Raw genomic sequence first — 14,977 nt, forward strand, 5'->3', positions numbered from 1 at the left:
TTAGGGTAAGCCTGATTCTATCCTCTGATCAACTCTATGAGAACAAAGAAGACACTCAGAATGAGTTCCCTGGCGCGCACTGGAAGTGCTTCACCCTGAGTCTTTTCCACCTCCTCTAGTCATCCAGATGCATATGTGAGTCTCCGGCCATGACAACTTCGTTTTTCTACTGTCTTTTCCTCCTTCAGCTATAACTTCAATTAAATGCAGATTGGTGAACAGTTTCGATCAATTAAACATTCAGCAGGCACTAGCTAAGGGAGATACACTGTGTCAAGTGTACTTAACCTGAGATGCTGCTATAGAATTGATGAGGGCAAGGTTCCTTCTCTGCCTTCAGCCACAAGGAGTTCACATGTTTCCAGATGAGATCTTGGACTTGAAAGCTGTCCGTGACTTTTGCAGAGAACCTTAGATGGCCCTTCTCTTCCTAAGCTAGGAAGGTACCAACTCAGGAGACTTGAGTTTAACTACGTAGAACCTCTGGATAGTAAGCACTGATTTCATCCACAGAGTGTCTTAGAGGGAGAGGGCATGCATAATTAACACTGTCTTCCAACACCTGGGGCAGAGGTAGGGGTCTGCTTCCGCCAAGAATGTTCTATACTTGTGTTGGAACCTGTATTTTTCTCTGCCACATTCCAAAGGCAAAGAAGCAAGATATATAGTAGGATGTGCCTTGCAGCACACAGCTAATAGCAACATGGGTGAAATGAATCAAAACTACGTAACACTTCCATCCAAACCTTAGGGTGACTAGATTGCCCTTGTTCACCTGCACGCAGACCGAATGATTAAAAATCGGATTCTAATTAAGTGTGGAAAAACAAATCAATGTTTTGGGTTTGATGATAGGAGGAGCGTGTAAGTCAAAAGAAAGGAAACAGCATTTTTTCTTAAGCTTCTGTATTTTTTTTTTAATATGTGACAGTTCCCACTGGAAAGCACAGATGCCCTTCCAGTTAGGTCGCTTCAGGTAAGAGTCCTGGCTGGGCGCATCATCCTGAGCCAAACACATGATGCTCACCAAATCATTAGAGCAGGTAGCCTTGTTTTTCTGAGTGGATTCTAGACCATGCTGCTGTTGGTGTTTGTAATTACACTATGTTTAAAGTTAAATTGTAGCTGTAGAAGCTACAACCACCCTGTGAGACCAATAAGAACACGGCAGGTTAGGCTGAAATGTTCCCTCATGACTACCCCAACCCCTCTCTGTCCTCAGATTTAACCAGCATGACCCGTGTGGGGCTCAGTGCTGCAAACCTTCTATGCTTCGTAGATAGAAATAGTACCTATGCCACCCATGCCTGCTGTGGGGAGTCCCTTTGGCAAGCAGGTCCACACAAGGGGCATACAAGTCACTCATCGACCTGATAAATTTTATTTGGTGGTGGCATCTGGAGTGCTGTCCATGGTAGACCATATTCGGTCTATTCCTTGCCCCCAAACAGCTTCAAAGTATTTCCTAATATGTAGGTCCTATCCTCTTACTGATTTCCTGTTTGCTGGACAGCTAGGTTGATTCCAAATTTCCTCCCACAACAGAGAATCTCTCCATGAACTTCCTTGTGCAAACTGCTTCACATGAGTACTGTCAAGAGTAGATGTCAAGAAGGCAAATGTATTGTTTTTACTCATTGTGGCCCAGTTGTCCTTGTAAGCCAATACCCTGGTTTCCCTCCACGTTGGCTGTGTGTGAGCAAGACCCTCACAGAAGACGACAAACTGTCAACCCTAGGCATTATCAAGCAGTCTGTGTTTCTACATAGAAGGAGATCCTGTGTCCATGTCTCCTGCTTGTCTGGGCCTGAAGTGCCTAAGAGAGGGTGACCACTACTCTCTAGTGGGTGCTCACATAAAATTGCCTCATGTTCTCTTTACGTGGAATAGATTTTCTTTAAAGGTCTGCATTCTTCACCTAGGGTATCCGCACCTCCTCACTCCATCAGGAACTTTCTCTGAGCCTGGGTTTAACAAAGCTGCTCCTTACACTCCCCATGCCCTATTAATAACTTCTGCTTCATTTTGTCTCTGCCTTTCTGAGCCCCAGGATGCCATGATGTCTGACCCCCTTCGTGCTTCCATTTCCCCAGCACCTGTCCCAGGCATAGACAGGCATCCCATAAGAGGTTTAAAATGAAAGCTGTTGTCACAGAGCTCCAGCCAAAATGGAAGGGGAGCCTGTAAAAATAAATCGCACATCAGCAGAAGGAAAAATTAAGCTGTCACTCCGCCGAACAGCAGAGCTTTCTTTTCTGTTTTTCAGGCCCTTTAATGTGACGGAGCTGGGAGGAAACGCTAAAGCAGAGCTTGGCAAATGATTTGTCTTTTTAATTCAGAGAATGATTGGCAGGTTATTCCTTTGCATTGCCCGTGGGAATGAGGTCCTGACCATCCTGCCCCTTTAATAATCATCTCCCACCCTTTGGTCCTGTCCCCCCCCACCTTAGGGACCACAGTCATGCGGATGACAGCATTTGATGCAGATGACCCAGCCACTGACAATGCCCTCCTGCGGTACAACATCCGTCAGCAGACGCCTGACAAACCGTCTCCCAACATGTTCTACATCGATCCCGAGAAAGGAGACATCGTCACCGTGGTGTCGCCTGCCCTGCTGGACCGGGAGGTAAGCTGAAAGGGCTGTGTGTTTTCTCCTTCGTGAGAATAGAACACAGCTCCCACAGAAAGGAAATGCGTGGGCGCCAAGGGCCGTCGAAATCGCCAAGGCAGAAACGAGATGTTTGCGCACGGCTGGGTGGTCAAATCTCAGAACATAAATGGGCTGGGACCTAACCCGGTCAGACACTGCAGGGCTGGGTGGTCCTGGTTATTTCTAGTCTTTCCACCTGGTGTCCCATCCTCTTACTCTTCAGACTCTTGAGGTTCTGGTCCCTGTAGAAGGGAAGGCAGGGTCACATGGCAAAGGGGAAGAAAGGGGACATAGATCACCCAGGTTGTTCTTGGTATAGCCAGGCAGCTCTGCTCATGGGTCCCCTCCCCCTCCCTGCCATCTCTGCCCTTCTTTCATAGGCTATCTGTGAAATCCCTTATCCCTCAGGTCACATGTCAAACACTGATGCCCTGGGCCTTGACTGAACGCCTTATTGGTTCTTTGCTTTTTTGCCCAGTGGTTTTAAACTTTTAGAATTAATGGCCCTAACAAAACATCTCAATTTAATACTTCTTTTTCAAAACACTCCTATTTGAAGGTTTTCTGAAAATGAGAAATTTGGGACCTTGGTCTAACTTCCACAGACACACACCACTTGCTCACATAAAGCCAGTATCAGCTGACCTGTTTAAACTGAACCTATGTACAGCCCTTGTTTGTCTTTTGGCTTAAATACACCCCCATGTGGCCCTGTCCTCTCCTGAGTTCCAGGTCCACAAGGTAGTCACACACATCACACGGAAGCTGATTGTGCAGCTCCATCTATCTCTCATCCTCCCTCTACGTGAGATCTGATCCTATAATGCGGCCTCTTGTTCCAGACACCATGATCCAGGCTTGACCCTGGATGTCATCTCTACCGTGTGACCGCCAGCCTCCCATAATGGGCTCAGCTTTGTGCATCTTTTCCCTTCAGTGTTTCCAGTGGAGCCATCTAGGGCTTAGGATGTCTTCTCATATCCATTTTCTCTGCTTTTCCACATCTTGCATACAAGTGTGGGTTAGATCAGCCTCCCCTCCCCACCCTGAGACTCTACACCGTCCCTTTCAAGTCTGGTTCATCCCCATCTCTAAGTTCACCAACCTGCCATTCCATGCCAAGGCGCCTGTTGCCCCAAACTGTCACCCATCTCATTAAAGCATCCTCTCTTCTATTGGCCTAATGCTGTATTGTTCATTAAGAAGTCACCTGGTTAAGGTGGTTCCTTAAACTTTATATTAATTGAACTGAAACTTGGAAAGCAGTTTCTGGGTCACACTCACCTCTTCCCAGGGCTTAGTAGTCACGTGTGTCTAGTAGAAGCTGATGCAGGAGGCAGTGCCGACCTAGAATTTAATACCATTTCCAGAAAGTTCTGTTGGCCTAGATCATAAATTTGAAATCAAAGACAATGATCTGTGAATGTTTGCGTCTTCGCTGCCAACTGCGGTGTGAGGGCTGTGACCATTCTAATTATGTGTTTGTGACTGAGGAAAAAAGGTAGGGTGAGTTGAAATGGCCCCAGAATTTATTCTCGAGGGCTAGGAAACAGAAGGTAGGTATGGGAAATTGCTAGAAGGGTGAGAAAAAGAGAAACTTTGGTGTTAAATTGTGGTGGCCACTTAGAAAATCTAATTGTTTCTGGTTTAAAAACAAACCAGAAAGTAGAAAATCTCAAATTGCTTCATTTTATTTAATTTCCCATTTTCTTCCCAACCCTCCGTTTCCATGACTACTGCCTTGTATTTATATGTGTACATGCACAAGTGTGGTGTCGGTAGGTGTCCAAGGACATGTGTGTGTAAGTGTGAGAAGGTCAGAGGTCAACATTAGTTGTTGGCTTCTTCCTTTCCTTCTCATTATTCTTAGAGATGGCGTCTCTCTCAGACCTGTGCTTGCAGAGAGACGCACTGGCCAGGGAGCCCCTGCCATCTACCTGTCCCTGCTTTCCCGGAGCTGGGATTGCAGATACGTACCACATGGTGTCTGACTTTTACGTGGCCGTTAGGGATTTGAACTCAGGTCCTAAGTTGACCCGGCAAGCACTTTACCTGCCCAGATATTCCCTTTTTCTTTGAGGATGATTGATGGCTTCCCGGTGTGGTCCTTATTGTTCAACTACCATGCGGGCACATTCACACATATCATGTCACTTACATGCACTAGCCTCTCTGTAGCCCTAAGCACTCCAAAAATCCTTGTCAATCTTTGCAACAAGGAAGCAGGACCAAATACTGTCATTTTGCCAGCTCAGCAGCTCAAAGCACCCCGCGAGTCCACTTATAAATCAGAGGACCATATACGGCATTCTTAAAGTTTATGTGGGGGACACACGGAGGACCTGAAGCTCCTGACTCTCCTCTGGTTCTTGTTGAATGGCAATAAGTATGTCATTCTAGGAACTGAATTAAGCATTCCAATCCACAATACATAAACAGTCCCGAATAGGAAAAATTCAATTTAACTGAAATTGGAAAATCAATGACAAGGAATGACGAGTATCACTTCTGTGGGGGTTTCCAGAGTTCAGTGCTGAGCCAGGCAACATGAGCACAATCTGTAGGAAAGACGTGTCCATGATTTGGGCGGGCGAGCTGAGCAGGAACGCTGTGCTCAGCTGCTGAGCCCGCGAAGCTTCAGCTCTGACTCTTTAAAGGGACAAGAACTGCCCGTGGCGTTCAGATTCCCTGGCTTGCGGTATCTCAATCTTCCTAGGCTGGGCTCCTCTCTTGAGAGTCACACAGAGGTGTCAGGTCCCTTCAGCTAGAATGTGAACTTCTATGTCAGTTTTACCTTTGGAGAGCTCCCGAGAACCCGTGCTATTCTGGGTGTGTTTAGCCAGCTGGGCGTTCAACATAGAGCTTACATCATGCTTTGGGCCTGAGAGGGCAGAGTGGTGGGCACAGCATTTACCTTGAAAGCATGAGGACTAGGGCTCGATCCCCAGAACCCAGCTAAAGAGCAGCATGTGGTAGGTAGTATACGTTTATAACACCAGCTCTGGGGACGCAGAGACAGGAGAATTTTGGGGACTTGCTGGCCAGTCTAGTGTAATTGGTGAGCACCAGGCCACTGACAGACCTTGTCCCAAAAGAGACAGATGAGGCTTTCAAAGTTGTCCTGCAGCCTGCCTGCATATTCGCCCACAAGGATGGGCATACACACATACTCACACTAATTTTTTTTATAGTAAAGAAGGGCAAGGGGAAATGCTCAGCAGTTAAAAGCATTGGTTGCTCTTGTAGAAAACCTGGGTTCAATTCCCAGAGCCACCGTGGTAGCTCCCAACCCCCTGTTTCATGGATCTGATGCCTTCTTCTGACCTCTTCAGGCACCAGACACAGACATACATGAGAAATATCCATAAAACACCTAAAATAATGTTTTAAATATTTTAAAAATAGGAAAAGGAAAATTTTTATGAGACCTATGAACTTTGGTGTGATTTGAGTTTGACGTGTGTGTGTGTGTGTGTGTGTGTGTGTGTGTGTGCGCGCACACGCGTGCTTAGTTGGCAATAACAAGTACAAACAAGCAAACAGCCCCTTCATTCCTCAGTACTGGCCCAAGAAGAGACCAAGCTAACTCACATCTCTAGCTTGTCTGGAGTGAGGACTCTAAAGCGGTTTCCCGCGAGCTCAGCTGATAGCAATGTCATGTTGATTTTCCGTGTGGCGTGTTTCCCCCCATGAGTCCATCTCCCAAGGAGGACCCAGCAGGAAACATTTGCTCTGGGGAGAGACAGATGATCTGGCATCTGGGAGGAGGTGGCCCATGCTGAGCAAGTGCTTTCAACCTGACTATTTGTCTTCCGTTTTCATGGCTAATTTTCTCCCTGTGCGTGCCACTGGGGACAGGAGGTGCAGCAGTGGGGTGGTGGCCTCTAACCCACTGCATGGGGCTTGCTTTCCTCTTTCCTCCTCGCTCCCTGGGATGCCTTGAGAGGTCTAATGAAGCAGCTGCCTTTGTCTTCATACTCCGAGGTTTAGAAGGAAGAGGATTCTGTCTGTTATTCCCTGACATATCCCCCAGCTCTTAGTACAAAAGAGGTACCCCAGAAGCTGCTCACTGAGTTAAAAAGGCGGCATGATGGGGTGGGCACCGCTGATTTGTGAGATCAGTGATTACCATTGTGAAGCTGTTGATTACCATTCCAGGTGTACTTGGGAATCGGATGCATGTTCCATTACAACCTTGATCATATACTTTCTTTGATATTCTACCAAAATGATACTTCCTAAAACAAGGATCCTTAGATTTCTGGCCCATCTGAATATTGGCATTGCCAAACACAGTATCAGATGTGTAATAGAGTCAGGATTTGTTGACTGGATGGATAGGGAGATGAGTGGGTAAGTAACTGGATGGATGGATGGATGGATGGATGGATGGATGGATGGATGGATGGATGGATGGATCAGTGGATGGATCAGTGGATGGATGGATCAGTGGATGGAATGATTGGTGCTTGGGTGAGTGGATGGACGGACGGACGAACAGACTGACAGACAGGTGGGTGAATCAGTAGACGGATTGATTGGTGGTTGACTGAGTGGATGGACAGACGGACTGATGGACAGATGGGCGGACAAACGGGTGTGTGAATCAGTGGATGGACTGATTGGTGGTTGGGTGAGTGGATGGATGGATGGATGGATGGATGGATGGATGGATGGATGGATGGATACATGGATGGATACATGGATGGATGGATACATGGATGGATGGATACATGGATGGATGGATACATGGATGTATAGCTGATGGATAGATGGATGCATGGATACATGGATAGATACATGGATGTAGAGCTGATGGATGGATGGATGGATGGATACATGGATCGATGCAGCGGTCGGATCAATAAATCACCAGTAATTGATATTTAGACAAATTTAATAACAAAACAGACTCACAAAACCAAGGTTCCAGCGGGGTAGCCAGCGGAAACAGGAGAGCAAGCGGAAGGGCCCGCGCGCCTCTGCCCGCGCACTATATCAGTAAACATACGCCTGAGGGCAGCCCGCCCCCAAGGGGAGGGCTTATCCCTACAGATCGATACATAAATGTATAGCTGATGGATGGATGGATGGATGGATGGATGGATGGATGAATGGATGGTGGATGGGTAAGGCGTAGATAAATACATACATGACCTATATTCCTTAAGTTTGTATCATCTCAGGACATACTACCAGGTCCTCATTTTATTTTCGTTGCTAGTTTAGTCCTACCTCTGTGTCATCGTCCAGCAGTCTAATTAACGCATTTGATGTCTAACTGGTACCAAGAGCTGCACCAGGCCCTGAGACACAGCCCATTGATCCACACGGTGAACGGCAGGCCTGTGGGGAATCTGTGCCCCCAGCTCAAATATTCAGGGAAAGCTTGGTGGAAAATAAAGACCATATATCCTACTCAATGAAATTGGGTTCGTCTGGGGCACTGTTTACTTCTTTCCTATGGCCATACTCAGCCACTCTGTTCTAACAGCTCCATCTGTGTTTTTAAACTATGTCTGGCTGAACTACAAAATAAAATCAGATAAAGGTCTCATGGTTGATAAATGGTCTATTTAGCTGATCATCTTGGCTGCTAGACTGGAATTCATCAGCTGGAATCTGCCAGCTTTTCTGAACATGACCACAATTTGCAACCTACTCAGAGCGCCTAATGGTCAGAGAAATTTTATTTTTTTCAGACAGAAACAGATTCCAAAAGAGGCCCTTAAAAAAGAGAGCCTCCCATCTGCTCCGCAGAAGAGCCCTTGGTCTTCTCAAGGGGTTCGAGCCAAGAACTTCCCTATCTCTGTTTGAATTTGCCCCCCTTCTTATGCATCATCCTGCAGGTAATGTAGGCAGGCACTTGTTAAAAAAAGAGTGCAGAGCCGGGAATGTCTTGATTTTCTATTTGCAGCTGGCAAGGGATTCCCCAAGACTTCATCAATGCCCAAAGTTTTAGACCAAATGTGAAAACTAGGAGAATTCTCTTTTTCCTCCCAGGGGGAAAGTTTTAGCTCTATTGACAACTATCTGCAGTAAGGTTGCTGGATAGTTCTAGAATGTGTCAGAAATGAAGGTGGAGAATGTTGGGGAAATGTCTTTTATTTATTTATTTATTTATTTATTTATTTATTTATTTATTTATTTATTTATTAAAGATTTCTGTCTCTTCCCCACCGCCGCCTCCCCTTTCCTTCCCCCTCCCCAAATCAAGTCCCCCTCCCTTGTCAGCCCAAAGAGCAATCAGGGTTCCCTGCCCTGTAGGAAGTCCGAGGACCACCCACCTCCATCCAGGTCTAGTAAGGTGAGCATCCAAACTGCCTAGGCTCCCACAAAACCAATAGGTGCAGTAGGATCAAAAACCCATTGCCATTGTTCTTGAGGTCTCAGTAGTCTTTTTAAGATTTGTTTTCATCTCTGTGTGTGTGATGTGTGTGGTATATTCACATACCACCTCTATGCACTTGCTCACAGAAGCCAATAGAGGGCCTCAGGCTCCCCCAGAGCTAGAATTACAGACAGTTATGGTGCTGTACACCTGACATGGGTGCTGGGAACCAAACTGTGGTCCTCTGGGAGAGCAGCAAGCACTCTTAACTGCTAAGCCATCTCTCCAGACCCCACCACCATGGATTATTTTATGCACAAAAGGAACCAATGAATGTGGATGCAAATCCTGAAGTCCAAAGAAAATCATGTGCTTGGTCAAAATGACCCACATTATCGTGTTGTCTTGTAGTTGCCTGAAGGAAATTGTGAAAATGATAATATCAAATCAAGCTGCCCCCAAAAACATAAGAGATAGCATCTCCTCTATTCCATGAATAAAAATTAGAAGCAGCAGTCATATTCTTGGGGAAATAAATGTTCTGAGGCCGTCCTAATCTATGCTAATACTTTTCTCGTTACCATCATGTTTAAAAGATTGGTGATAATTGCGTACAATTCAATCACGCTGCCAGGAGCGCTGTCTTTGTTTGCTTTGGTGGGCAGGACCAGAATTAGACAGTCACAGCCTCCCCATCTCTATAAGCTATTTACTCATAAATATTTTTGTTTGGATAATTTTCTCCATTTTTTTTTCACTTGCTGCTGAGCAAATAGAGGAAGAAAAGGCAGAGGTAGATAAATTGTCTTATTATTTTTAAAATAACACATTATCCTTGCAAATGCAACGCAGATGGTGATGTGCCCGGTGGGACTGCACTCATGCTGCATGTCAGCAAGACAATAGGACAGGACGCTTCCCAGGCAGGATGCTAACCCCCGGGTCTGACGTGGAGTTGTAGCAACGTCGGACTCCCACAGACGACATGGGTGGTAGAACCAAGAGGTAGCTGGTTCTCAGGCCATGCCGTCCTCTCTCTTTTCACTCTCAGCAGATTCCAGAGACCTGGGTGCATCCAGTGACTGACCCCCCCCATCATCCCCACTGCTTCTCCATAGCTGCGGGTAGGCTATGTTAAAGCTTCATGTCTGTCTAGCTGCCCAGTATGACCTCAGTTCACCAGAAATCAGAGAGGCAGGAGCCACAGGCCCAGGTGCTGTCTTCACACTCTGGGCTTCTCAACATGAAAACACAGCTTTCAGACCGAAGGGAAGAAGAGAGTTTATTGTAGAGCCAAGTAAGAGAGGTCATGGCCCAGAACATGAATTTAAGTTACCCAAAATACCATGTTCCAATATGGTGGCAGTATTACGAAGTTTTATAGCAAATAAAATTATATACCAAGGTACATTTCAGATACATTTCTGGAAACATCAGGTAGGTGGGTTGCGGCAAAGTAGGGGGGTCTCTACCCTAGGCCCCAGGTAATGTTCTTGGGCATCTTATTTGTGGGTTTACCAGATAGTCACAGATGGGGCCACTCACAGTGCTGGGCAGTAAATGATATTAAAGAGGAAAGAAATGGTCCAAGATAACTTTGCTCCTAGCCTGTGGCATCTCAGCTCTCCCCAGCCACAGGAGTTCTAGTCAGTCGGCTTCATGGGATGGTTAGAACAGGTTTGATTCTCCATTTCCTGGGACGGTCAGTTTATTCAGCTTCCCTGGGCCTGTTCCTCTGCCTGCCACACTGAGGGCATCCGCCATTCTTTTTTCAGAGGCTAACTGGGAAGACTGAGAGAGAAGCATTGTCATGACGCCTGACTTGTCCCAAGGCACTCTGTGAATCTGAGTTGAGGTCACTTCTATGATTGGCAATGAGGCTGGAGATGCAGGAAACTGACAGACTTCCCATGAGCCCCCAAGAGTCAATCTAGGCATGGTCCCTGCAACAAGGACTCTCTGTGTGCCATGAAACTCAAGGTCAAAAGGCTCCCAAAGCTCAGCCATCAAGGTTGGTGAGATTAGCAAGCACCTTTGGATCTCTGCTTGTGGAGGTCCAGGCGGAGCTGCCTGGCAGGAAGCAGAGGTGTGGCAGCAAACACGCAGAGAGGCGTTTCTGGTGCTGAGCCTATGGGAAGAGTACAGGGCTAAGTGGAGAAGCAACAGTTGGAGCCTGGCAGTGGGAGGAGCAGCTGGGAAAAGCCTGGGGATGGTGAGGGGTGAACGTGTAGTGTGGAGACACCACACAAGGCAGGAAGCTGGCACCGGAGCTCAGGGGCTTCAGATGCCTCTCTGAGGATATAGGTATATCCAACTATACATGGGAAGTTACCAGCCATCACTTAGTGGTCAGACCCAGCCCTGCTCATCACTGTGTTTGCAAGGCTAGACTTGCAGGGATGGCTCCTCGCTCTGCTGGGGAGTTGACAAAGGCCACTGAAGGAGCATCATAGAGGACAGGGGGTACTCAATGATACCAAATGGATGCTCAGAGTCCCCCACTAATCACAGAGGATGATAGGGACTCAGCCTTGGATCTCAATTCTGCAGCTGGTTTTCTGCTAATAAATAACCACTTGAGGCTCCTCTTCCTGTGTGTCTTTGGGCACTAGGTAGTCAGTAGTCACGTGGCATATGTTGAATGAAGATCCAAGCTTGACACCGAGAGAGCTTCATCCTTGGTGCTTTGACAAATGTTTTGATCCTCAGAATTTTCTTTTCATTCTGTTTTCTTTGTGGTCCTTGTACAGCAGAAAGCACTTCAGATGTGGTGCTGGCGAGTCTGGAGGACTCTTCTGTCATCTCAAACCTCTTCATCTCGTTTTATGTGGAGTTGCCTTTAAAAAAAATGAAGAAATTTTCTTTTCTAGAGAAATCTCTTTCAGAGGTTCCCCCCCCCCCTTTCTCATATCAGGCAAGAACTGATCAGTGTATTATTGCAGGTTGTTGACAGAGATTTCTGGCCCACTCAGTCCCATAGCTGTTCAGTCCCAAAGAAGCATACAGAGCCTGACATTAATTATAAACTGGTTGGCCTATTAGCTCGGGCTTCTTATTAACTAATTCTTACACCTTAAATTAGCCAATAATTCTTGTCTGTGTTAGTCCTGTGACTTGGTACCTTTTATCAATGAGGCATTCTCGTTTTGCTTTCTTTTGGTCTGGGTGATGACTACAGACTAAGCCTTTCCTCTTCCTAGAATTCTTCTGTTCTGGTGGCTCCACCCACACTTCCTGCCTGGCTACTGGCCAATCAGCATTTTATTAAACAATGCAAGTGACAAATCTTTAGAGGGGACAAGAACATTGTGCTACAGCAGCAGGTTTTCTTCATGAAAAGATTCCTAGTTATCGAACTTAAATAACACCCTTCTGATCCCCCTCTCATCAATAGTCCTGGTTAGAGGGTGTCCACTCATCCTCGAATATAGGACAGGGTTTTGGCTGAGTTCTAGTAGACAGAGGTAGAGAGAAATGGGACAGAGCAGTACTCCTCTTGTAGTGAGGAAGCCCATCATCTCCAGACAAGCTGCCTGAGCATCTCGGAGTGCAACTACTTTAGACTTAATATTAGAGCATGTGGTCCTAGCCTAGACAGAGACGGCTGTCGAGGCTGTGGCCAGTTTCCACTGTAAAGCAGTTTGGAGAAGGGTGACAGAAGCCACTACCTCAGATTAGCACAAACTAGCAGTACACAGCTTCCAGACACAGACCTCCTCATGCCCAGGATTAGTGCCGCATCCCGTATGGTTTCAGAGAACCCCTCCCTGCTGATGTTCTTCCTCAGGTGCCTGTGGCTCAATCACATTGTTAGTTAGAGCCCCTGAGGATACCTGGTGCTGTGATGTCACGTTTGACAGCCAGCGGGGCTGCACGTTTTAGACCTGCTCTCGGGTCAGAGATGAACAAAACTCTTTCATGAACACCCAGATAACAAATCTTTGTGGTCTTAAGGACCCATGAGTAATCTTCAGAGATGGTCCAGTGGTTAGGAGCACTGCTCTTGCAGAGGACCCAGGTTCAATTCCCAGCACCCACACTGGGTAGCTCACAACCACATCTACCTCCAGTTTGAGCTTCCAATGCCTCCATCCTCCACGGGCACCTGCACTCAAGATCATCCCCCCCTGCCCACTCACATACACATAACTGAAAGTAATAAAAAATAAATCTTTTTAAAATTTCAAAAATATTAAAAAGGATTGATGAGCAAAAATAAGGTTATTATACAGTATTTTTATGATTAATGGAACCATTTTAGAATGTAAAGAAATGCACTTTTCAGCTTGCAAGCAATCAAAAATTGGACAGCAGATTGGCTTTGACCCACAGGCCATAATTGGCAGGCACTGACCTCAATGATCACTGGTCAAGATGGCTGAGAAGTAGCGGCTTCATATATAGATTCTTACTTATCTCACGTGTCCGTAGCTGAGGGCTGCTCCATCTACCATATCACAGTTACTTATCACCCCCTGAAGAGCAGTTATCTGGACAGAAGTGAGTCCACGGATGGCGGCTTTGCCTTCATTCTTTTGACAGAAAAGTCCATTTCCCTCATTACTAAGAAACAGATTAACTTTGGGTAATTAAATCTTGACTCCACATCAGATTGCAATAATTAAAACAATGAGTTCAACCTAAGGACAATAAAAATGGAAAGTACTGTCCAAATGTGGACCTGTGGGCAGCATTGAGAATACCCCATAAGTACTTAGAAGGTTAGTATAACCATTTTAAACATTTCAAATACCTTTGAGCTAATTAACTCACAAAAATATCAAAGTTGGGGGTGAGACCATCTGGGAAAGACTGCGTCTGTCAGGGCAGAGCCCCACAGTGGAGATGGAAGATTCCAGAAGATGGTCAGCTCTCTAAGCAAAACTTGAAGCTGATGGAATTTTTGGTGGTACCATGGGCTGGAAGCAGGAGAAGAGGGGGTAGGAGTGTATCCCCATGTCCTTAGTCTCAAGAGGGATTCCTGGGGTAGGAGTGTATTCCCACATCCTTAGGCTCAACAGCCTGCCTCTGCTGGATGGAGCCCTCCTTCTTCATTATCCTACCCTTATCCTTTATCGTCCTACTAAGTAATTGCCACCAGGAAGGCAGTGTTTTCCTTCCGTCTTCAGCTGAGAACGCCTGTGATGTATTCATCTCTAAAGCACTTTCAGAACGAGGAGGATGTGTCAGGAGGTTAAGCAGGATGCGTCTAAAGCTAGGAATGTTTCGAGGCAGATCGGACTGGAAAACTAAGATCTTAAAAAGGATTTAGGAGCAGCTTTGACCACAGCACATTCTTAATCTTACTCTCAAGGTTGAAGACTGAGAAGTGCAGGCATCTTTGGGAGAGAACCCGAGAATCAAGGAACAATTCCAAAGACAATCAGAAGGCTTAAGTGTCACCTTCTCAAGTCTAATGTCTAATGTCACCTGCCTGCTTTTATCACTTCCCAGACGGCCTGATTTGGCCTAGGGGCATGTGCTCAGACGTCCTTGTTTAAAACTTGGTAACCCATGAGCCTTGTCATCTAATCATGCATGCGTAGGCATATGTATGTGTGTGTATGCATATGGCATATGTGACTGCACACGCATATGTGTGCACATTTGTGTGGTGACCTGAGGTCTGTATAAGGCAGTAGTTCTCAACCTGTGCATTGCCACCCCTTTGGGCTTACATATCAGACATCCTGCATATCAGATATTTATATTACTATTTATAACAGTAGTAAATTACAGTTATGAAATAGCAACAAAATAATTTCATAGTTGGGGGTCACCACAACATGAGGATCTGTACTAAAGGGTCACAGCATTAGCAAGGTTGAGAACCACTGATGTAAGGTGTATTCACTTATTTTTGACATGGTCTCCCACTGAATCTGGGGCTCATCCATTCACTTAGACAGGCTGGCAGTGGAGTCAATAGATCGGCCTGTCCCCTTGCCTCACCCCCCCATATACCTAGCACTAAGATGAAGGTACCAGCCGCC

At 46.2% G+C, this 14,977-nt stretch overlaps 1 protein-coding gene across 2 annotated transcripts in view; it reads left to right on the plus strand.

Annotated features, from left to right (window-relative positions):
• The window catches only part of Cdh13 (cadherin 13), a 938,536-nt gene that overhangs the window by 736,867 nt on the left and 186,692 nt on the right, over positions 1-14,977 (plus strand). For both annotated transcript variants that reach the window (XM_050144164.1, XM_050144165.1), the window contains one exon: positions 2,451-2,629. In XM_050144164.1, the coding sequence (XP_050000121.1) occupies positions 2,451-2,629 (179 nt within the window). The remainder of the gene's footprint in view (positions 1-2,450; positions 2,630-14,977) is intronic.

The sequence above is a fragment of the Alexandromys fortis genome, unplaced genomic scaffold (assembly GCF_014885135.2).
Source record: "Alexandromys fortis isolate MF-2015 unplaced genomic scaffold, M_Fortis_MF-2015_v1.1 scaffold_1, whole genome shotgun sequence".
Classification (NCBI taxonomy): Eukaryota; Metazoa; Chordata; class Mammalia; order Rodentia; family Cricetidae; genus Alexandromys; species Alexandromys fortis.